The 24,536-nt window shown below is 39.8% G+C and overlaps 1 protein-coding gene across 3 annotated transcripts in view; it reads right to left on the bottom strand.

The window, feature by feature from the left end:
• The window catches only part of TEX10 (testis expressed 10), a 61,089-nt gene that overhangs the window by 26,553 nt on the left and 10,000 nt on the right, over positions 1 to 24,536 (bottom strand). For 2 of the 3 annotated variants that reach the window (XM_086608519.1, XM_086608517.1), the window contains exons 4-9: positions 24,276 to 24,519; positions 22,165 to 22,277; positions 19,494 to 19,732; positions 12,823 to 12,958; positions 8,458 to 8,633; positions 7,422 to 7,599 (exon numbers count right to left, since the gene is read on the bottom strand). In XM_086608519.1, the coding sequence (XP_086464645.1) occupies positions 7,422 to 7,599; positions 8,458 to 8,633; positions 12,823 to 12,958; positions 19,494 to 19,732; positions 22,165 to 22,277; positions 24,276 to 24,519 (1,086 nt within the window). The remainder of the gene's footprint in view (positions 1 to 7,421; positions 7,600 to 8,457; positions 8,634 to 12,822; positions 12,959 to 19,493; positions 19,733 to 22,164; positions 22,278 to 24,275; positions 24,520 to 24,536) is intronic. The other variant, XM_086608518.1, reaches the window with a different exon arrangement.

The raw sequence follows: 24,536 nt of genomic DNA, 5'->3' as shown, positions 1-24,536 counted from the left end.
TTGGGTTTTTTAAGTCCTGCACATGGGTTGGGGCAACCTCAAGCACAAGTACAGGCTATGTGGAGAATGGATTGAGAGCAGCCCTGAGGAGAAGGACTTGGGGGTGTTGGTTGATGGGAAGCTCAACATGAGCCACCAATGTGCACTTGCAGCCCAGAAAGCCAACTGCATCCTGGGCTGCATCTAAAGAAGCCTGGCCAGCAGGTCAAGGGAGAAGATTCCCCTCCCCTACTCTGCTCTCGTGAGGCCCCACCTGGAACACTGCATTCAGCTCTGGAGTCCCCAACACAAGAACAACATGGACGTGTCGGAGCGAGTCCAGAGGAGGGCGACAAAGATGATCAGAGGGCTGGAGCACCTCTGCTATAAAGACAGGCTGAGAGAGTTGGGGCTGTTTAGCCTGGAGAAGAGAAGGCTCTGCGAAGCCGTTGTAGCCTTCCAGTTCTTAAACGGGGCCTACAAAAAAGCTGGAGAGGGACTTTTGACAAGGGCATGTAGTGATAGGACAAGGGGTAATGGCTTTAAACTGAAAGAGGGTAGATCTTGATTAGATCTAAGGAAGAAATTCTTGACTCTGAGGGTGGTGAGGCACTAGAACAGGTTTCCCAGAGAAGTTGTGGATGCCCCACCCCTGGAAGCATTCAAGGTCAGGTTGGATGAGACTTCTAGCAACCTGATCTAGTAGAAGGTGTCTCCACCCATGGCAGGGGAGCTGGAACTAGATTATCTTTAAGGTCTCTTCCAATCCAAACCATTCTATGATTCTATGAAATAAGAATTTATTTTAGTAAAATTTTAGTTTTATTTATGTCTTCCTTTTTTAAAAAAACACAAAACAAAAACAAACACTGTTCTGAAATCTCTTCTACACTTCATTTGTATGAGAATTACTGTATGCAATTTCTCTATCCATGTTGTTATTCATAATAATGGGTTACAATATCCTCTCCATCTTGTGAATACTTTTTGGGAATATGCTTTTCTTTTTATTGTCTACAATAATGCATTCAGTAAGTCTTTAATAAAGTAGTATAAAGACTCTCCATTACCTACATTTTGCATTCGCACTGTGCATCCTCAAGCTATAATATCAAAGGTTGCAGATCACATAACTAGGATAACAAAGTAAAAGTAGTATTTACTTAAAAAAGAAATATCTATAGAAAACTTTAAATTCTATTAAGACCCTAAAACACCTCTGGGTAATATATTTGGAGAGACAGAATTTTATACCTTATACTAAACAGATGTGAAAATGTCCACCCTAGTTCCTTCTAAACACCAGATTCCTGAGGATAGCAGGAACCAACAGCATGTCTGGCTGCTTGACGAGATGTCAGCTTAGCTCTCTCATTATTGTCTGGCAAACAACAGAATATTTTAAAGGCACTACATCTTAAGGAAAGAGTTCATTTACAGTTACAAGAAGCACAATGCAAGTTACTCCCAGAGTTCTCAAATCTGTGAAGACTAGGAACTTCCACACAATTTCTGTCTCACTGGGAGAGAGCCCTCAGCTTTTATTTGTATGGTCCTCACCCTTCTCCTTTTCTACAGCAACAGAAACTACAACTCTTTGCAAGACCCCAGCAGAGAAAGAGCCCCAAAAGAATAAGAAATGGCTGTATGAAGGCATTGGACATCTCATTTATGGACACTCTACTTCAAGAGAGAAATGTCACAAATTAACTCCCATTGTTTTTTATCTAGGCGGTGAAATATTATCTGTCCAATTCTTTATTACAGTGAAATAATTTCCAGACACACTGTTCCAAAGCATAAACATTTCTAAAAAATTGTAACTATTATGCATAAATAAGATACATAAATAAATTGCATTTATACAATTATGCTGAATAAAGGCACACAAATAAATTGCATGCATATAACTATACTGAATAGGTTTTCCTTCTTTATACCTCAAGACGTGTTAAGGGGAGACAAAGAACCTTTCCCGTAAAGTCAGCAATCTAACTTGCTATTTTACATATTTGATCACAATCTCATAATCTGCATTTCTTAATCCATATTTCATACAATATAATATATCACAGTATGTACTCAGATTATGTATTAATCATTTTAAGTATCCTACCTTATACAAAGGGAAGGAAAAAGGAGAAATGTGTTTGCCAGAATATCTGCCATTCAATCACCACAAAAACATCAAGCCTAACAAACAGCGACAAACGGTGTTCCTCTGCAACGGTTACAGTACAGATTTTGGTATGCAAACGGCAGACCTCCCTTTTGTCAGACAAACGAGACAATCTACCATATACAAAAAGGTGAGTTTACAACATTTAGTATGTTTCCATTTTTGACGAAAAGATTTGCCTCAAAGCCAGTCTTCCAAAAAGTACTAAGAAAAAATATGCATATGCCTCACTAGTCCTTTAAAAACCATTCTGAAGTAGTCTGTCTGTCCTACAAATGTAGAAAGCAGGCATAGAGGGATTGCACCACGATTTTTTTTTGCAGCTCTACCTATAACACTGCTGAAGTTTATGACCTTAGTCACTACCATACAATCAATGATTAATACATTTTTTCACTTCCTGGAGGAAATTGTCTTCCTGTCCACATCCACATCCTCAAGGAATCACCAGAACTCCACCATCAAGATGAAGCTAAGTCTGGAATTTCAAACCAAAGGTCCACTCATGCCAAACGTTACATATTCCCACCCAACACTTAAACAATTCATCTTTAATTAGCAGAGAACTACTATTTGATTATTTACCCATTATTCCAGTAAATCATGAATTAAAAATACTGAAGTTAATTCTTTTAGAAGTGTGGCACACTGCATCCAGATGAATGGTTCATCTCAATTTATCAACTTAAGTAGTACCACCTGAAGACCACAGAAAAATCGACCCAGTAGACTCGATGCAAAGACTTTCTAAAACACCTCCCACATCCTTCCACTTGTCTCTGCAAACTTAAGATCATCAGAGGCCGACTCAGAGAACCCATCTGCTTCCAAGAAGCCGCTACCTCTTATTTCTCTCAGTCTGAAGTCACAGATTGTTCACTCATGTTGCTCCACACCTTTCCTCCTCTAAAGGAGTGGGAAGAAGCATTTATACCCAAAAGCCTGACACGCTTCCATCTGTCAGAACCCTACCTGTCTGGATTTAAGTTAGTTACATCTCAGATCCCACACAGTAGGCACAAGGCAGGCGCTGGAGGAGAACAGCAGGGAAATTAAGCCAAGACAACTCCTTCTGTTCCTCAGTTTCACCTGAAACTCACCAGTTGTAGCTGTCCTAGTAACCCAAACAGCAGCAACATCTGTTGGCACAGAGACCAATTAGGGTAAATCTGGCCATGTTTCGAAACAGCATCAAAAATGGGATGGCTGCATTTCAGCTTTCTTGTCAGAATGGTCCTTGGCCTGTGCTAACTGGTAAAGTTTTAGCGAATATAGATCAAAAGCATGACAGGAACCATCTTAATAATTTAACAGCATAGATAAACAACCTCTCAGGCTCAGAAAACTTCCCATTATATACGGAAATGCTGTCAACATCATTTTCATTCTCAGCACACGGAGCCCACTGTGGCTCACTCAATGGGCTCCTGCAGACCACCTGGCTATTCATTTCACCATTGCAAAATCAGGAAGTGGAAACTACTGAATGTCTTCAAAATTCATTTCTAATCAACAAAAAATTCTAAGAGTTAACATGCAATAATTATAATTTAATGTTATCACCTGATATCATCACAGGGCTGTGGTTTAAGCCATCTGGATACATTTATTACCTACTTTTATAGTTTAGACACACAAAAAAGCTGAGTTCCTTGAGTTTATAATGATTTTTTTCTAGAGTAACTACAACAGACTTATCATCCATATGTACTCTCATCAAATCCACCTTAACGTAGCTTCTTGGCAAGTATACATGGGCATGTATGTGCATTCTCAGATGCATATAAAAACATACATGCTCTGCCAGTCAAGAATAATGCAGAAATAAAAGCTTTTAAAGAAATTAAGAACAATTACTAAATACAGCAGTGAGACTCTGACGCTCCTGAACGCAATCTATTTACAGCATGACAGATAAGCAGGTGGCATAGAAGAAAAGAAATTTATAAAAATTCCCCTCATCAAAGAGAACACAAATGTATTGGAAGAGAAACAGTGCCATCTACTGACAACATCGCTTCTACTCATAAATGATGTCTCAATTTGTATCAGTTTCTCTATGCGAAACTATCATAATCTAAAACTACATAAAGCGTCCCATGAATCAGATTGTGGCATAGAACTGTGAATTATACGTTTTGTTATAGTATCATTCATTTCAAAAATCTGCATGTTTAACTCTGAGTTACCTACTCGCTTCACTTCCTTCAAGGCTTTACCTCTGCCATCCATGATACAATTCTGTCCAACCTGAGTTTAAGTATCTCCAGTGAAGTATATTTATACTCCCTTCTTGCACAGCCTATTCCAGTATGTATGTTTGCTTTTAGAAAATTTTACCAGCACACAAACCACACGTTTTTCTGACATTTAAGGTCTGTATTTCTAATCCTGCTAAAACTGCGTTCTCCCACTCCTTCTCAACAGCCTTTTTACACACACGGCCCCTCCTTCTTCCCAGCCTTATTTGCCTAACAATACCAATTTGTTAGTCATTCCCCCTTATCACTATTTACAGACTATCATTCTTTGTCTGCTCTCCTTTAAACTCAATCCAGTCTGTCCACATCCAAAAGCAAGCCACAAAACTGGACACAATAATCCAGCTTGGCTTTTCTGATAAGATATGGAAAATTAGTTCATGTATCCTGCATGCAATGACAGGTTACGAAGCTCATAAATCCTGGCTAAGGTTCTGTCCTGGTTTTGGCTGGGATAGAGTTAATTTTCTTCCTAGTAGCTGGTATAGTGCTGTGTTTTGAATCTAGGATGAGAACAATGTTGGTAACACACTGATGTCTTAGCTGTCGCTGAGCAGTGCTTACACTAAGCCAAGGACTTGTCAGCTTCTCATACTGCCCTGCCAGTGACGAGGCTGGGGGTGCACAAGAAGCTGGGAGGGGACACAGCCAGGACAGCTGACCCCAACTGGCCAAAGGGATATTCCATACCATAGGACATTATGCTGAACAATAACACTGGGCAGGGGGCAGCCGGCTGGGGAGCAGCAGTCACTGCTTGGGGACTGGCTGGGCATCCGCCAGCGGGTGGTGAGCGACTGCATTGTGCATCACTTGTTTTTAATATTCTTTTATCATTATTATCCCTATTATTATCTTCCCTTCATTTTCTGTCCTATTAAACTGTCTTCATCTCAACCCGTGAGTTTGAAATGTTTTCCGATTCTCTCCCCCATCCCACTGCAGAGCGAGGAGTGAGTGAGAGGCTGTGATGCTCACTTGCTAGCTGGGGTGAAACCATGACAGGTTTGTATCTAGGAAAATCTGCTTACTGTTTCCTTAATTGTACACTTCTTTTCCAAGAAGAATCTTTGCAAGCTTAAGTTACCAAACCAATTTTTTTTTCGGACAACCCCCTCAGCAGCCCTTAACATTTCTGACATCATCTCAGTTCTCTAATTCTTTAAGGCATCCTAGAATAAAGTTTTTAGGATAAAAAAAAAAGTCTACGGTTGTGACAATAAGGAAAAAAAACAGTAGTCTTTCACAAAAATAGATTTTGCCTACATATTAAGAAGCTGAGCCACAGCTAAAAAATGTGTTATCAATAAGCCTTTTAAAACTTGTACAAGTTTTTAAGTTGGCTACACAGGTGATAATGTATTTTCAATGTTCCTCCATTCACTTTGCCTACAAAAGACTAATTTTAATCTTTCCAAGTACTTGCATTATTTTCAGATGTGTTTCAAGTTCCTAACACTGATTCGTCTCAATGAAGTAGGAACAGCCTTATTGAAGGAAAACAATGCTGAAGAGTAATATCTCTTTTCCAAGCTTCATCAGAACTTGCCATCTTCCAGAAAGGAGGACTGTTAGGGCTAACCAATACAAGAAACTGCACTAGTATAACTACATCAGTACTTTTGTCATTTAGTTATTTCCAATTGACTTCTTGGGTAGATAATCCATAATCTTTGACTCTAACTCAGTTTAAAACATGTTACAAATGTCATAAGTTTAAATCAAAAGACTTTCCCTACACCTCTGAAAAATGAGAAGTTGCTCCTCCTTCTCCTCTATTGTCAGATGTAACCTACTTTTAGGAAGAACATCACCCTCCAGCCGCCTCTTGCATCTTCTACCAAAAGGATCAAATGCCCACAGCCCACCTGCAGCTTTCTGATAATCTTTAGAAAACACTTAAACTATTACTATAAAAATCTCCCATACTGAAAATTTGATAAGATCTAACAACAAAATAAGCACCTCAGTGCTTATTGCTGAGTTCAGTTCTCACAACGGCTGTCTTTGGTTATGGTTTGACACTCAATTTCCAGTATATGGCAGTGAACTTTTCTTTTTTAAAAATAAAATTTGAGGTTCACCTTCCCAAAACCAGACAGAATTTCATTTTTATAGTGGTAATGCATTACATATAGGGTATTATACATTTCATCACCATCACTTCATATGCTAAGTCACCTTATTCATATGCTATACAGCCAGTATGAACAGGTCTGTATTTGACAGTACATTGTGTTGAGACATATTTTAATTAAAAAAAATTTAAGTTCCAAAGAGCATTAAGAAAAAAAAAATTTTAAGCATAACTCGTAAGCTTAATTCCTGCTTATTTATCCAAGGTTCAAGAATATTGAGCAATAAAGAAAAGCAAGTATATTTTTTCCAGAAGCAGCAAAGCAAAACATCCTTGTGAAACCCCAGTGAGCCTTTCACTCACTTTAGTGGAACAGCAGCCTCTCTCCCTGACTTCACAGGCAAACTTACTCTCTTTCAAGCCTGGACAAGAACAACAAGAGCGTGAATAATTGCTAACAAGACACTCCCTAGCAACTACGATTTGGCTATTTAAGTGTGGTAATTACGTGAAAACAGTGTGTTAAAAATTTGAAAGAAAGCAGAACATGAGAATACACACTGGTTGGTTATTTTTCACCATAAACAGTGTCAGGTCAAAGTATTTACAAGCAAAAGCTGCAATGAGTGGCACAACAAAGACCACTGGTGACGACGTTCTGGGTAGAGGGTGCCCAATACCATGTAGCCTTGCAAGTAACTGATCCAACTGGAGAAAAATTGGTCAGTGTAAAGACAGAGTTCAAGTGAAAGGCTAGGAGTAAGTTTTGTCGGAAGCATTAACCTCCCTCATGATGCCAGTTCTTGCAGGCTATATAGATTTCTTTTGGTGCAAACCATTAACAGAGCTCACACTTAACAGGTAAGTGTTCACGCTTTTGTTTGTTTGTTTTTTTTAACAGCAAACTGAAGATTCACCGTTGTACCTCATGTGCAGTATCCCGATGAGCGTGGCCGCCAGCTCAGAGGACATCCTGCCCATGATGCAGCAGCGGCTGAGGCAGGCGAGCAGGCTGGCGGGCAGGCAGGGCAGGAAGTACACGAGCTGCACCAGCCGCCGCTGGGCCTCGGCCGGCAGCAGGACCAGGGTGCCTTCCAGGGGATCTGCCGGCACACAGACAGGGCGTCAGAACGCTGACCTTCGCCTACTTGTGAACTATGCGCAGAAAACCGCTCCACTGTAACCGTTCCGTAGCGTAACCATCTCATGCAAAACACCGCCACGATCCTGCAGGGACCCTATTTTCTAATTACTCTTATTTTAGTTAAGAGCCTACAGCACTTGTGGAAGGGAGTACAAATGTAACTAACACTAAAGAGGGAAAAACAATTTTTTTTATATAAAAAAGAAACTAGAAAAACAGAAAGAAAAAAGGAGATGCAATACTACCAGAAGCAGATTTCACAAAACCTAAAGCTTCTAGTCTATCAGATTAAGGGCAATAGCTTTAAACCGAAAGAGGGTAGGTTTCGATTAGATCTAAGGAAAAAATTCTTGACTCTGAGGGTGGTGAGGCACTGGAACAGATTGCCCAGAGGAGTTGTGGATGCCCCATCCCTGAAAGTGTTCAAGGCCAGGTTGGATGGGGCTTTAAGCAACCTGATGTAGCAGAAGGTGTCCCTGCCCATGGCACAGGGGCTGGAACTGGATGACCTTTAAGGTCCCTTCCAACCCAAACCATTCTATGATTCTATGAAATAAGAATTTATTTTAGTAAAATTTTGATTTTATTTATGTCTTCCCAAACCATTCTATGATTTTAATCTTTTTACTAGCCTTTAGGAAATGACATATATAGCTCATTTTAACCTTTATTCTAAGGGACTAAACCAATCTCCACCCCTGCCCCACACACATAGATTTTTGCATTCACCTAGGAAACACCAATATTTTCCATGTACTGCGACTACCCTGCCAAGTGATGGACAGAATTCATTATGCTGTAGTGTAAAAGTTCTTACCATATATTTGAGCAGCAGTGGCTTGTAAACTTTGTAGTAACTCCTTGTTCGAACGAGAAGCAGCAGAATGAATTATATCAATCAGCTGATTTGAAAGCTCAGGGTTTCTCAAGCCAAGCAGAGCGAGTTGCTGCGGTAAGCCAGCCAACCAACGAGATAAAACTTTACTTCGACTTCTAAAGATATAAGGAAAATTAGTTGGGGAAATAAACAAAACAAAACAAAACCAACAAAAACCTCACAAACATACCCTTTCTAGTCTTGACTATGTTGCTTCAATGTGAGGTACAATTAAATTACAATGCAATACTGTAAAATTTGCTGAGAATATTTCACCAGAAGATCTGAGCACTTTGGCGTGCTACTACATTTACATCAGAAGTATTTATTTGATCCATAGGTTTTGCACTGCATATTTTCAACTCTTTCAGGAAGTATTTGTGTGAACTGACCTCATGCTGACAAAGCAACATTTCCATTTATCATTAGGTTTATCAGTTTATATTTAATGAGTTATGAGTCAGCTGAAAAAGCCAATACCACTGAAGCCCTCAATCAACTACTCTTTACACTGGATTTCCAAATTCAAGTCTGCCTTTGCTGACGTCTTGCTTGTCAATTTGCATAACTCAAAGCAGAATGAAAAACTAGAACCAGTGGAACATAGCACCAAACAACCTTATTAACAAAGTGCATTGTGTCACACTCTCCCCTTGTCCATGCGGCCATTCCTCCTTCGTGACAGAAGGCTACCACATTGGAAAAGAACCATTTGCTCTTACACGCATGCTAGCTTGTTCCCGATTACCTGCTTGTCCTTTATGTGTTCACACACTAATTCCAAGCAAAGGGCTGTGTGATCTTTCCAGGGACCGAGCCGAGGCTCATCAGCCTGAAATTCCCCAGATTCTCTTCAAGATGGTTCTGAACTATATATCACCAGAGAGTTGCTATTGACAGGCTCCTGCTTTGTATGCTGGTTAACATGAAGTTTAGCTTCAAAATAGCTGAGGAATTGTGTAAGCAGTTCTCTCCAGTTTTACCACTGCCACTGTTAACACCTATGTACTGTATCCCACTGTACACACTCCTGTTCTTTAAGTGAGATGCCATCTTTTATACCAAATTCAGATTGCATTACCTGCCTTTAAAGGCAATAGTCAGAGTTCTTACTATCTGTGTTTTCACAAATCAGTTCTCTCAAGTCTCTGGAATAAAGTTTATCTTATCTTCCTCTTTTGCATTCATTTGACAACATTTGACTCGATTTTCCTTACAGCACTATTGTTGCCGTATCTGAGGACTCTAACCATCCCTTGTATTTGACACAAATGACAATCACCTTTATTGAAAAATGTGACAAGATATTATTTATATTGAACGACAACCTGAATTCATCCTAATTTCAGATCCACTTCTTCCCTTATCCTATAGTGTGACGGTTAAGAAGCTTTTGCTATTTTCACATCCTATGAAAAAAAAAAATTCAGCTTGACATTTAGGAATTGCCATTTCTAACCTGCTTGCCAGAAAAACAGGAATGAAACCAGTGTGCTTATCAATTCCTTTTTTCCCCATTTTCTGTAAGTGTCTTTTACCATTAATACCGCCTAAAAGTCAGCCAGGTAACAGTAAAAAAAAAAAACAAAAACAACCACTTGGACAAGCTCTTCCTTAGCCTAAGACAAATTTTCATTTGTATTTATGACTTCATTCTCCAGACTTCCTTCTCCATTTCAATCAATTAGCCTGCTCATACTTCAGGAAACTTCATTAATTAGTTTTTTTCTTTTCTTTTCTTAAAACACCTTTGGTGCTGAGCTTTAAAACTTGACAACCTCCATTATAGAGCTGCTTTTATTTAACCTTTCTAGCTCAAATGATCTTATAAACCAATCCTATCTTTTGTGGGCTACAATTTCTATGACACCCTGGCTTATCAAGTAACATTTATAAACCAAAAGCATTTATTAGCTTACTACTAAAGTGATGATAAAATAAAAGAAGTTGTCAAGTGTAAATCAAGAAGTTCAAAGTAGGTCTTCAAAGATGTCAACGAGAGTAACACAATGATGATAAAAATTATTTCATTTTCAAAAGACCTGACAAAATCCCTCACCAAAAACGTCTTAAGGAAACCAAGTATCCATGACATAAGTGAGAAGGGCCTTGCACAGAGATTAATTTTCTCTGACAGTAGAAAAAGCCTGGAGAAGGGACAACTAAAGTGGGTGAGTTGGAGATAGGCTCAACAGAGGTCTCAAATCACTTGACATGTAAATGGAGGATGGGAATAAAACGTTTGTTTTCTCTTGTCACAGAAGTGGGTGCTGGTATCAAATGAAGCTAGAAGAAACCAGGATCAAAACAAAGAAAAGTAAGTTGGTCTTCAGACAGCTGAGCTTTGTTACTCCTTGCCAGAGGATGCTGCAGTTACTCTTAGATTTAGACCAGTCCAAGAAATAACCAGAAAAGTTCATGGAAAAGACATCCACTGAGTGATACTAAACACACAGAAGCTCTGCGCAGTGAGAAAGTACAGGCTTCAATTGGTCAGAAGCTTAGAGTACCGTGCAAAAGTAATTCTTGTCTTCTTCCTACAGCAGGCAGGCTTTCAAGTCACTACCAGCATATATATGCATATGTAGTGGGTGTATACACACACACTGTATATGCATATATACACACCATGTGTGTGGCGATTAGGGGTAAGGATAACTTATATCAAGACCAAAATATTAATTCTGAACCTTGCAATAAACCAATCAAGTTTTCTTTCACAAGGCGACAATAGGCCAAAAGCTCCTACGTAGCCTTTGAATCGGATACACCAGAAAAATAAATAGCTTCACTTAAACATCTTTAGAAGATGTTCCAACAAGAATTCCGCTCCTCTTAGACTGCTCTTGACAAGCTTCTGAGAAAATAAAAATAAGCAGAGCAGTCTCAGGAGGGCTGAAGGAGCTATGACGTCAAACGGAATGGAATAACATGAATGTCATCCAGGATCTACTGCGCAGTCCACATCTTGAAGAAATTAAAAACCCCATTTGTTTCTAAAAGAAAGGAATGGATTAGTACAGTACACAAACATTATGTTGTCTTAAAATGTCTCATCAGATGTAAGTGCAATTATCCTTTTTGCAAAGAATTTTTGAGATTTCATTCTTCTGTAACTAAAAAAATGTCACAATTCCACGTAGAAGACTAAGAGAAGGAACAGAAGGAAAACTACTGTTTGTGATGTCTAAAGATAGAAAGTTAAAGTTTTCTAGACAGTTAGATGATCACATGAAACTGGATGAGATGCTCAGGACTTCCAGGTAAGTACAGAAAACAGTGGTTGTGTAACCTCGGGGAAATTAGTCAGTAAGATCTCTCTTTCACTCTGGGTGAAAAGATGAGGAAAATGGGATATTGCCAAGCCTTTTTTCTGTCTGTTTCAAATTCCCTATACTTTTTATAATGTTCATAAGGTAGTGTTAAATATTTCTGGCTGTAGGTCTAATTACATGTACTCAGGCATTATCACGACATAAGATTTAACAAAGCAAAGGAGTTGCAGAAGAGAACGTTTCCAAAGCTTGACCCTGCTAGTGCATGCCAGCACTTCCGGGGCCCCTGAGGTTTGATTTTTACCTAGCAGCAGAAACAGGTATCATGGGTATGATCTTATGTCCCTTTGCAGTGCTCAAATGAAGTAGGATACGTAGCTGGAACCAGATGACTTGGCTGAAAAATACTTTCTGGAAAAGTTAAGACTTGGAGCCAATTTGGACAAATCTTATGATGAAAAAGTGTAATAATGGCAATTTAGAAAACAATCTCCTCTTACTCGAAGCAAGTCAGATATCTACTAGATGCATGAAACTGGGAATCCAAAAGGACAAGAACATTTTCTTAAACCTACTCTCTTAGATCCACGCACCCAAAACAACGGAAGAATACTTTTCTTAAAGAAAATAAGTACAAAATGCTAGATAGGCACTACCAAAACCACCAAAGGCACTAAGTCACAAGTTCACTACCTCAGGCTGAAGTAATGGAAATGCTCCGTGGCTACAACTGCACAATCTTGACACATCTACTGACTACCACACAGCCAGTAAAAATGAGCTTGCAGCAGTGTACGTCAAGTTAAATTTTAAATCACTAAGATCTATCTAGTACTTAAGAAAAAAGACAACTAAGCTAATGCACATCTTGGTATCACAGAGAACCTATACCTTCAAATTTCAGTGACACAGTGCCAAAAGAGATTCAGAATTAAGTTTTATAATGTCTACATAGAAATTATTCAGTATTCTAACTTCTGAAATAAATATACTATGTTTAAACAAGAAAGAACATGCAAATGGTTTTTACCTGATTCTTTGAGTCCTCAAATCTTCTTTTTGGTAAACTCTGCTAAAAAATTTCAAAAGCAATGTACGAACTGGAAAGAGGAGATTCCTTTGCTGGTATAGTGTATATACTGCTTTTATCAAGGGTTCTGTTGCCACTAGAAAGAAAATATATAAAAATCTGAAGTAGTGCTTGTTAATCTTCCAATTTTATACATACACACATACAAAGACCACCTATAATCTGTATCTGGAACTATCTACATTTAACTCCACAGGGAAGTACCAGAACATGTTAAAACACTACTGGATGGACTTCTAAACCCTTGAAATACCACCTTCTTAGGTAGCTTGTAAATTGCCATACAAAAGAATAGAGACAACATACAAGTGAAAACTTCAGAATTTCTTGAAGACAAGGTAGTTCACAGGTTGTATGGTAGCTGAGAACCAATGAATTCCTGCCTTCCACAGCTATCTTCCACATCCTTTTCCCATTGTGCAGTAACCTCATACCAATCTTCTCCTTTACTCCTCACCTATGCTCCCCCAAACCCGACTGTCACAGTGCCTTCCGTCCTCTCTACACTATCCCATTCTCCCTGCCACACACAGCAGCTTGTCAGCTCTCCATGTCTTTGAACCAGCTGGCTCCAAATCACATTTCCTGTCTAACGAGAAAATACATGCCTCAAGAGGCCACTAAAAAGCCGCTGCAAAGAGAACTGCTAAACTCTACTGCAACCTTGCCTTCTCTGAAGCTATCATCAGACTCAAAACAATGTATGAAAGTTCTATCCCTATGACAAAGTTGGCTAAAATCAGCCAGCAAGTGCAGAAGTAATTATAGTAGACTGAGAAACGGACTCAACATTTTCTTTGGAAAACAGATTAAACCACTGGATGTAAAAATTAAAAAGGCGGGGGGGGGGAGGGGAGGGGGGGTAGGAATCAAACTGAAGTCAGAGAAGGCAAGCCTGGAAAGAATGGAGCAGCATCTGAAAACCTGAAAGATATGAGACCTTACTCGATTTGTCTCAGAAGAGCTTGGGGTCCCAATGAATCCACTGCTGACAAAATACTTAAGAAGCAGTAATCACTTCACTATCTTCATAAACCAAGACTGCAAAACCTTTGTCTTTCCATTTAGGTGTACGGAGCAGACTTATTAACTTATGTATTCAAAAATAGATACAATTTTGTGTTCTGCACTGAGCAGAGCTACTTCTGCCCACAGAGACAAGAATGCTCCATACCAAAAATAATTCCAGATCCAATCAGTGGCTGGTCTTCATCAGTAAAACTCTTACCAGGGAACATATTCAAGTTACCTTATAGGGACTCTCCCTAAAAGAAATGGTATAAAAAGTGACTGAAACGGCATGGTCATACTGAAGCACAACACAGGGAGCCATTTAGAAGTTGAAATCTAACATATTTGTCAACAGAAAAATTACATTCTTTTCATTGCATCAGGAACATAGACTTATTCAATTCACATACTCTTCAGGTGAAGACTCATCTTGGACAGTGTTTCTTAAGCAGAACACTGGTTCATTCTTGGTTGAACAATAATACCTTTACATAGTTTTTAGCTAATTAATGAACTGTTAAATTGTCATGGTTTGATGGGGCGGAGGGGGGGAGGTTCTGGTGGCAGGAGAGGGGCTTTGCTCCCTGTCACCTCCCTGGTTTTGGAACCGGGTTAGACCTGGTTCTGGCCACCAGATCAGACTCCCATCCCCCTGAGGCTTGAGCCAATAGGGCGCCTCTGCAAATTGCCCTATTTAAGTCGGGACAAAGGAACCGGAAAAGGTGCTTTGCCCAGGAGTGAGGAGAGAAGGGAGGAAGGAACTGCCCCCGCTCCCGGGCTCCCGACCAGGCAGCTGCCTGCGTCGGGCCGACGCCACCCACTGAGGATGGCGGCGGTGGAGCCGCTTGGGGAACTCGGGGAGCGCCCCGCTCCCGGGGTGCCCACTGGGCTGAGTTCATCTGGAGAGGACTGAGAACTGAGAGAAATGGCTGCATCGACACCAGGTCAGTGAGGATAGAGTGGGAGGAGGTGTGCCGGAGCTCAGCTTCCCCCTGCAGCCAGTGGCGAGACGGCAGGCGGCCCCTCTGCAACTAGGACGGCCTCGGTGGAGCAGAGACCCACTCGCAGCTCATGGAGAGGAGATGCCTGAGGACGGTGGTGTTGGGACGCACGACAAGGTAGAGAGGCATCTGGAGTCTGTGTGACGACCCACGCCGGAGCAAGTGGCAACAACTCCCTAAGTATCCGAGACTGTGGTAAAGCCCACACTGGAGCAATCCAATGGGGAAGGATTGCATCCTGCGGGTAGGACTCACGCTGGAGAAGTTTGTGGATTTTTCCTCGTGAGTGGGGGATCCACTGGAGCAAGGGAAAAGGGTGTAAGGACTCCTCCTCCTTTAAGAGAGAAGTGGCAGTAACAACATGGGATGAACTGACCTGCACTCCCCCAGTCCCTGCCCCCCTGCACCGCTGGGGGGAGGAGGTAGAGCCGGAAGGAAAAGGAAAGGAGGGGGGGGAAGGAAGGTGTCGGTTTTAAGATCTGGCTTTGTTTCTTTTTATCCTCTCAAGTAACCGGTTTTGTTTCCCTTTGTCCTTTTAAGTAACTGTTAATAAATTGTTTTGCTTTCAGAAAGCCAAGTCGCTTTTGCCCGGGACCATAGTAGGTGGGTGCTCCCTCTGTTCTTGTCTTGACCCTCAGTCCTTTTATTATATTTTTCTCCTCTCCACTTTACTGGAGTGAGAGACCAGCTGCATGGAGTTTAGTTGCCAGATCGGCCTAAAACCACGACATAAATGAACAAACATAATAAGAAATAAATATTCTAAGTGTGTAGAATGTTCAGCTTCCTTCCAATAAATCTTTATGGCACATTTAGTAAAGCATGTCCTACTATTTGAATTGCTTCATATCAACAGGAAAAGTTTAAAAACAAAGAATTTTAAACGTATTCTTAAAACGTAGTACTTGAAATGTCCACATTCTACAGACTTCCAAAATGCAGCCAAAATCCTCATGATTTTTAACACATTTCACTTTTAATTGGCACATAGCAAGCCCCCTTCTGAAGTGAACTGAGTGTGCTCTCTTCATTATTTAAAGTAAATTTATCAAAAATACAACTAGCGGGCAAGCTAGCGCTAAAGTTATACCTAAGAGATGCAAGAAAGGAGCAGACCTCCTAATTACAGAGAGCAGATCCAGAGCTTGATTTTAAACAATGGAGAGAAATCTTTAGACATCACAGCTTGAAGCTCTTCCAGACATCCACAGAAAAAGGTGGGTGTGTGCATGTCACCCCCAGCATAAGCAGCTGCTCAAAACAGGCAACCCTGAAAAACACGACTGCAAAGAGACCGCTGCTTCTGGGGCATAACGCGCAGGAGGCCGGCTATGGTTTTATGTTATCGCTCATTCATTAGCTCTTCGGTTTTCCTATCTGAATTTCATCTCTTTTGATTTCCACTGTGTTCTAAAAAAACGTTGACTGTAATGGTTCATTTTTCTTTTGCATTGTCTTCTAAAGAAGACACACCTTTCCAGGTCCTTCATCTCAATGTCAGATAGGCTTTAAACAAATCAGAGTTATATTTTTGGTATTGTACCATCTTTTGCAGTATCATCTGACACAGTACAGTTTAGAATTTTCAGATCACCATCAAAAAAAAAACCTCAAGGAAGGAAGCTTTTCTTCTTCCACAGCATCACATTACGGTTGAGGTGGGAACGGACCTCTGGAGGTCATCTGGTCCAACCCACATGCTGAAGCAGTATCAGTTAGATCTGGCTGGGCAGGACCATGTCCAGATGGCTTCTGAACTTCTCCAAGGATGAAGACTCCACAACCTCTTTGGGCAACCTGTGCCAGTGCTTGGTCACCTTCACAGTGAAAAAGGTGTTCCTGATGTTCAGATAGCAACTCCTGTGTTTCAGCTTATGTCCATTGCCTCTGGTTCTGCCACTAGTAAACAATGAAGGGACTGGCTCCCTCTTCTCTGCAGACTTCCTTCAGGTATTTACCTACATTGATAAGATGACCTTTGAGCCTTCCCTTCTCCAGGCTGAAGGGTTCCAGCTCTCTCAGCCTTTCCTCATAGGAGAGATGCTCCAGTGCCTTCATCATCTTCATGGCCCTTTGCTGGACTTGCTCTATTATGTTCATGTCTCTCTTGCATTGGGGAGCCCAAAACCACACACAGTACTCCAGGCACAGCCTCACCAGTGCAGAATAGCAGGGAAGGATCACCTCCCTCAACCTTCTGGCAACACTCCTCCTAATGCAGCCCAGGACACCAATGGCCTTTGCCACAAGGGCCCATTGCTGGCTCATGTTCAACTTGGTGTCCACCAAGACCCCTTGGTCTTTTCCTGTCAAGCTGCTTTCCAGCTGGTCAGCCCCCAGCACATACAGGTGTCTGGGCTTGCTCCTCCTCGGGTGCAGGACTTCGCACTTCTCCTTGTTAAACTGTCAGCCCTTTTCTCCAGCATGTCAAGGCTGTAATTCCTCTACAGCTAGTAAATGAATTATAATCTGACACCTAGTCATGCTTTTAGTACTACACAAGGATTATCTTGAAGGGATGAGAAATTGTCCACACAAACTGTTTACCTCAAGAATCTGTATCTATTTCCTACTTGTGGTGAAATTTCTGAACCTTTACAGGATCAGCAGACAAGATCCATACATATTAATGTTTTGCAATTTCATTTAAACTTTTTTTTAAGCTTACGTATTTTCCACATTCCTGAGCAAAGTTATCACACTACAATGGCCACTTTGTTTAGAAAAACACCAGCCATTATCCACTATCTGGTAAAGGTTTGGTAGACAGAGGAAAAATCAATGTTTCATTACAAGAAAAAACATGAAGTATCTGATTTAACAGATTAACAACAATTTGGAAACTACTTTCCTGAGTAGCAACTCTTCTGCTTTAGCTCAGCTAGCGAGACAGGCACATCTCTGACTCTTTGCCTTCAACAGGAAGCTAACTTTGGAGTGCAGATAGGAATGATTAGTTACTTTCATTGTCATCAGGGACATAGGAATAGGCGGATTCCAAATTAAAATGGATTTGGAAGGAGAAACAACTAACTGCCTGTCCTGGTTTTGACTGGGACAGAGTTAGTTTTTCTTTTTAACAGCTAGAAGAGCTCTGTGTTTTGGTTTTAGTCTGGGATTTACTATGAGAAGAATGCTGATAGCACACTGATGTTTATAGTTGACATGGAGACATCAAGGACTTTTCAGTTTGTCATGCTTTCACCAGCATGCAGGAGCACAACAGGCTGGGGGGGGAACATGGCCAGGACAAAGGGTCCACAACTCCCCTTATGATCTGAACTTAGACTTAGGATTGAAGGCCAAATTAGCCAATGGAGCATTTCATATCATGCAGCGTCATGTCCAGTATAAAAATGAGGGTTGACCAGAAAGAAGGGCTTTTATTCTTCTGGGACTCTCTTCTGAGAGCTCACTCTTGGACTCTCAGAGTGCTCGCTCTCTCTCTCTCATTCTCTTTTTGGGGCTCTCACTCGTCCTGGATCATGGTGTTGGGACTATCCATTTCAGGATTGTTTGCCAGGATGTGACCGGCATTGGTCACCAGGTGGTGAGCAATTACATTGTGCATCATTTGGTTGTATATATTATCATTATACATATTTTTTTTCATATATTACTATTATTAAATTGTTCTTATCCCAACCCACAAGTCTCCTTCCCTCTTCTCCTTTAATTCTCCTGCCCATTCTCTGGGGGTGGAGTAAGGTGAGCAAGCGGCTGTGTGGCATTTAGTTGCCAGCCAGGCTAAACCACGACACTGCCAAAATATATTTGAGAGACATTTCACAACTTTTCATCTTACAACACTAAAACTGAAACCTGCTGCTAAGGGCAAAGCATTTTCTATAAACTCTACTTGGCTGCGTGTCTGTGGAATTCACTTCTACCAGACTGGTAAGACACAATAAAAACCTGCCACCTTTAGATTTACTGAAAAATTCCTTTCTTAAAGTCGTCCTACATCGAGCACTTAACAGACATGTCAGTCAAGGTCTCATCTGGAACACAAACAAGTAGCACTTGAAAAGCAAAAAAATAGCCAAGCCAAAATACTATACTGTTCCTGCAAGTCACAACTGGAAATATGCTTTCCCTTGGAAAAGGATTCAAATTAAACACCTTGGAAAATATTCTACAGCTTCCGCCAGAACAATCTTGGCATTTCATGTCGTGACAGAACTAGAATGGTCATCTGACAGTACTCAAGGAAGTTTATCAGCCACGTTAACTATTTTAAATAAGGATTAGCATATTAAAGCATCATGCCTCTCTACAGCCTAGTAATTGTTTTCTTTTAATGAAGAAAACTCATCTTCCCATTTATAAGAATATGTTAAGAATTAAAAACAGAAAATATGTACACAAATATATTAATTCTTTGCATATCAACAGTATGAACCTAACAGCATTCCTAAAAATCAAGCAGTTTTCAATGCTACACACAGAGATACGACCATGAAATTCAGTTTAACTCTAGAGACCAAATACATTATGATGTAACAACTGAGGATATAAGATGAAGTGACCTGAAAACGCTAGAATAACTCAAGCTCTTTGTGTCATAATTTTGCTTTCCAGAAACTGCTCATATATTACCTTTGTTTTGCTGTATTTGCATTAGTCTCCAAGTCACACCAAGCAATCTGTTCACCTGCTTGCTATTCAGCTTGCTGCCATCCTGAAGAGTATCTGTCACAAATTTCCTTATCATGTCCAGCCAACCAGAATCCATCTGAAGTGTTGAAGTACTTGCTAGTGAAACCATTATGTCACACAAGGTTAAGTTCAGTAAAAGATGGTCTACGCTGTTAGAGGATGTCATACAATACTTGTTGCTAAGGGGGAGAGAAGGAAAATACGAGATTTCAAAAGAAGATTTTGTGCCTTTTAATATACATTAACTTTGGTAGAAGTTATACTATGTAGAAGAAAAAAATCTAAGTGTTGAAGTTTTAAAGTCAATACGCATTTTAAAGTCGTCATATTTGACATTTGGGTACTTGAAATTTTTTGTTCTGCCACCAAAACGTCTGTTTCTCATATTTATAGCAGCAGCAATAACCAAAGCTCTAAATTGTACATCTATGTCTGGTTTTTCCTGTTTGGCCTTTTTACTGTGGCCTGGCAGCACTTTTAGGTGACTGAAACCAGCAAAGGAAGGCTAAAAAAATTCTTAATTTCAGTCTCTTCTGTATTTCTTCTTCTGTGAGGAATCACATGGATTTTGTCATTATTACACAATGACAAAAAGCACCATAAACAGCATAGAGAAATCCAACTATGTACTTTTCTCCAAACTCATGTGGAATCAGAAACACATTTTTCACCATCACAATATTCTGCAGGACGACTCTGTTGCCCAACAGAGGTTTTAAAGACAAAATTAAGGGATATTAACAAAGGAGTCAAGGGTTTTGCAGCTTGACATACAATGCTAGAACTCCTCTACTTGACAATTTGTCACTCAGTATAAAAGAAAAAAATAAAATCACAGCATTTATCTACTGAACACTACACAACATGAATGCTTACATTCAGAACAAAGTAGAGCTGTGGAAATGAAATTACAAAAAGCACTTTAACCTGCACTACTGTAACTGTAGTCACCCTTCAGTTCAGAGCCAACCATTACAATTTAAGGAAATAAATCTCAGCCTGTGGACATCGCTTACACATGGCATAATTGCTAAAATCTTTTTTGTGTTCAGAATATGTAGATATTAAGTGATGCCAGTAATCCTGTTGCAAGTTGCTGCAACATTTTGCAAGCTTGAAAAGGAAGGAAGCCCCAAAATGTCATGTAAGGTTTCCAAAGGCAGGTCTTTAACCCAATATACTGGTAAGCAAGGAAAACAAAAACAACTATTTTTATTCTCATGGCATGAAGCTACGTTTCCAGAAGTCTTGAAGCCAAAATAAAAACTCAAAAAAAGAGTTTCACAGATTATTTTTCCAGCATGTATCCAAAAATATATTTACTTTAAACTGCAAGAATGGGGCAAAACTTAGTAGCAGAGTAAAGAAAAATCAATAGAAGGATGATTAGTCAGGATGTCATCTGTAAGACAAGAAAGATGGTTACATTGCCTAACTACTAATTCTGAGATTTTTCAGTTTCAAGGAAAGGCATTCAGGTCAAAACCTGGAAAGGCAAACCAACTTTTGGTGTCATGAACTTAATGAGCAAGGTTTGGCTGAAATGAAAGCATTTATTGAAAAGCTATGCTGTACTTCTGATCTATATGCCCTCCCAGGAAGAGAAAATGCAACAGTCAAAATATCAAACAGTATTTTAGCCTCAAGTACACTTGCACTGTGGCAGATCCTTAGTATAAAAAGAGGCAGTTCTGCTACTACAGCTCAATCCACAGTGGCACAGTTTGCCAAGTATTTGGAACCAAGACAGACACCAGCTGATGTCCCTTGTACATACACCAGTCAGTGTTCTACATGGACCGCAACCGCGCAGAACGACTCCAGAACAGACTACAGGAACATAGTCTCATATCTGGGAGATGAGAGGGGAGTCAACCTGCTACTGGCCTGTATCAGAACAAAGCAGGTGCACCCACTCTGCCAGCTCAATAGTGAGGAAAGAAAGGTGTATTTGGCTTTTCCTGCTCCAGTACTGCTTTGCTGCACAGGATAGGCACTAAGTGTCCCATCTCTCCTCCTAGCTGTGTTTATCCAACCCTGTGATATAACTATAGAAGGGTACATGCAGGTGAAAAAAGAATCTTTTCACTATGTTTTGATGTAATTATAGAATCATAGAATGGTTTGGGTTGGAAAGGACCTTAATCATCTAGTTCCAACCCCCCTGCCATGGGCAAGGACATCTTTCACTAGATAAGACTGCTCAAAGCCTCATCCCTCCTGGCCTTGAACACTTCTAGGGATGGGGCATCCACATGCAGAAATATGAAACTAGTCAGACTAAAACAAATCACCATTTAGCAATATGCAAATTCCAGATCAAGCATTCAATAAAATACTTTCATTTCTCTAAGACAGCATTTTAATTTCTACTGGAGGCTATTCAGAAGACTTCCTATACAATACTTCTACAAAGAATAAACAAAACTTCTCAATTCAAAGCAATGGTACCATCCCATAAAAACTTCTCTACAGATCTTCAAGGAATACACAATAAGAAGTTTTCTTTTCCAACATTAAAAACTTAATATTGGATAAAGCATATGACTCACATTGTCTCACTTATCTTATGAAATTAAAAGCTGTAACATGACACTGATTTTATTCTCACCCTTTGTATGAATCTTTCTTTTTGTGCTTTACTGTTTCTTGTAAAGAATAAGGAAAATGACGCATGAAGTGATGCTTGAAATCAACAAGGTAATTCATTCGAAGCCATAGTTCCTGTTAAGGAAAGTAGATGTTAGAAAACATGGTAGTAAGTCAAATACATCAATGCAATCATCTTCCAAAATCCAGTACTGAAATCGATGAAAAACAGGAATTTAGCTTGTTTGTAAGTTTTCATATATATTTGCTTTCAGATGTAAATGTGAAGCCCTGTGCATGAACCTGAAGGTCCACAAAACAAGGGAGTAAAATTGTGGTAAAAGCCAAATCTGAGCAACAACATTTAATCCAAACCAGACCAGTATATTTTCTTAGCACATATTAATGTATATATATGCAATATTAAACTGAGTGAGTTACAGACATGAAAGTGCTTTTCTATCAATTTATCAGGGTACTTCAAATCAGAACGAACTCTCATTTACTTGCAGTGACTGTCCTGAGTTTTCCATGAAGATGTATTCTGACACTGCCTTCACCTTTCCCCATCATTACTGTACTTGTAGTTCAAAGCCCACTGACAAAATGTTTTCCAGTAGAAAGGCCATCCTTACAGAAAAAGGATTTTTTTCAATATTTAAAAATAATTTTACTTTGTGGGTTAGCAGACACTCAGTCACCATTCCACAAAGTATCCAGCAGAACTCATCACAAAAAAAGCCCACATTGCTATTAAATTGGTCAAACAGAATAATCTTTTGATACTCAAGTATTAAGAAAAGAGAATGACCATTAAACTACTTCAAATATTAATAGTTTTTTACTAAGCATATTCAGACAAGTTTTCCAAAGTATCTGTAATAACCACTTTGGCCTGTAAGCCCAAGGGCTATATTAAGTAAGCAAAGTTTCCATTTTCAAACCGAGCCATTTGAATGAACTTTATATATAAAGGTGACTATAAATGAAAAGACAAAATAAACTGTTTATCTTATCTAAAACACAATATACTGGAAAAAAAAAAAAGGTTGTACGGACACCAGATTTTTCCAAAACATCCTAAGGCCATAACGCAACTGCATGTACCTAAACCAGCTCTCATCTTGCCACAGGAGCACTCCTTTCATGTGACCAAAATGAAGGCACCCTGTGGCTAAGGGCAGCAGCTCCTCAGTACCCTAAAGAAAAAGGCTAGGGGCAGTAGGCTGCCACAGGTATTTACCTGGCCAACTGCCTGCTTACTGCCTGCTTCCAAGAGGTCCTCTAGAAAACACAAAAAGGAAAAAGGGGAAAAGTGTGTCTTGTTCAGACACACTGAATCCATCCCTCAGGCTGTGTACATCTGGTAACTCTAGTCTAATCGAATGATTCCACAAATGTTTTCCAATAATTATTCTATGTGTAGATCTTTCTTTAGCAAATAGACCTACAGTCCTATACACACAGGTAAAACAAAGAGCTGTCAAGACATTCCCGCCAACTACTCTCAATAGCCAAAATGGAAAAGGTGTTCTTTTTCCAGTTTGCAAAAATCTTTGGAAAAGCAGCAAAAGTTAAAAAATAGCAATTCATGTATCAAACTAAAAGACAGACAAAAAAATTCCAAAATTCTTATTGAGGTTTTGATTTGATGTCTTTTGCTACTACCAATTATGACACAATACCATAGGTTGCATCAAGCAATTACAGGATCTCATACCACTTATCCCCTACCTTTCCAAGGGTTTAGGGTTTAACTTCCACCCCCACCCACCCCCCATAAAATTTTTCAAGACATAAAACCAAGGAACAAACAACTTCATGCTACGCTTTATTCAAATTTATATTCTAGAGATTATATGGGAGACAAAGTGCTCCTCTTCTCCACTACCACTTTAAGTTTCAAAAGCTTATGTGCTGCAGTCAAGAAGGATTCCTGGAGACTTTTGGTGAACTCATTGCTCAGTTCAAGAGATTCTTTTCTAGAGTAAGAGACTTGATAAAACTCAAACTCTACTCAAAACCTAAGGTTTTTCTCTTAATATTTCCACTATTTCCAATCACCAAATCACTAGTTTCCAATCAAAAGAAAATGAACTGCCATTATTATCCCACAGATCGTTTCTCCCTTACCATTTTGCACGTTTCATCATGTCGCTTTGTGAGTTTCCACAATAAATGTATTATACTAAGCACTTGCTGCATAAGCTGCTGAGATTCTGACTCCAAAAGGTTTCCAAGAATGGGAGCTGATTGTGCAGGAGATGCTTCAATCCAGCACTCAATCAGTAATGGAATTATTATCTCAATAAAACCTTTTAAGTTTTCAGCTGAGGACAGGCCTTTTTCTGCACTGTCCATTACGCTTGCGAGAGACCTAAACGACAAAGCAAA

The sequence above is a fragment of the Tauraco erythrolophus genome, chromosome 3 (assembly GCF_009769465.1).
Source record: "Tauraco erythrolophus isolate bTauEry1 chromosome 3, bTauEry1.pri, whole genome shotgun sequence".
In the NCBI taxonomy this organism is placed as follows: Eukaryota; Metazoa; Chordata; class Aves; order Musophagiformes; family Musophagidae; genus Tauraco; species Tauraco erythrolophus.
This window is presented reverse-complemented; position numbering and strand designations above follow the sequence as displayed.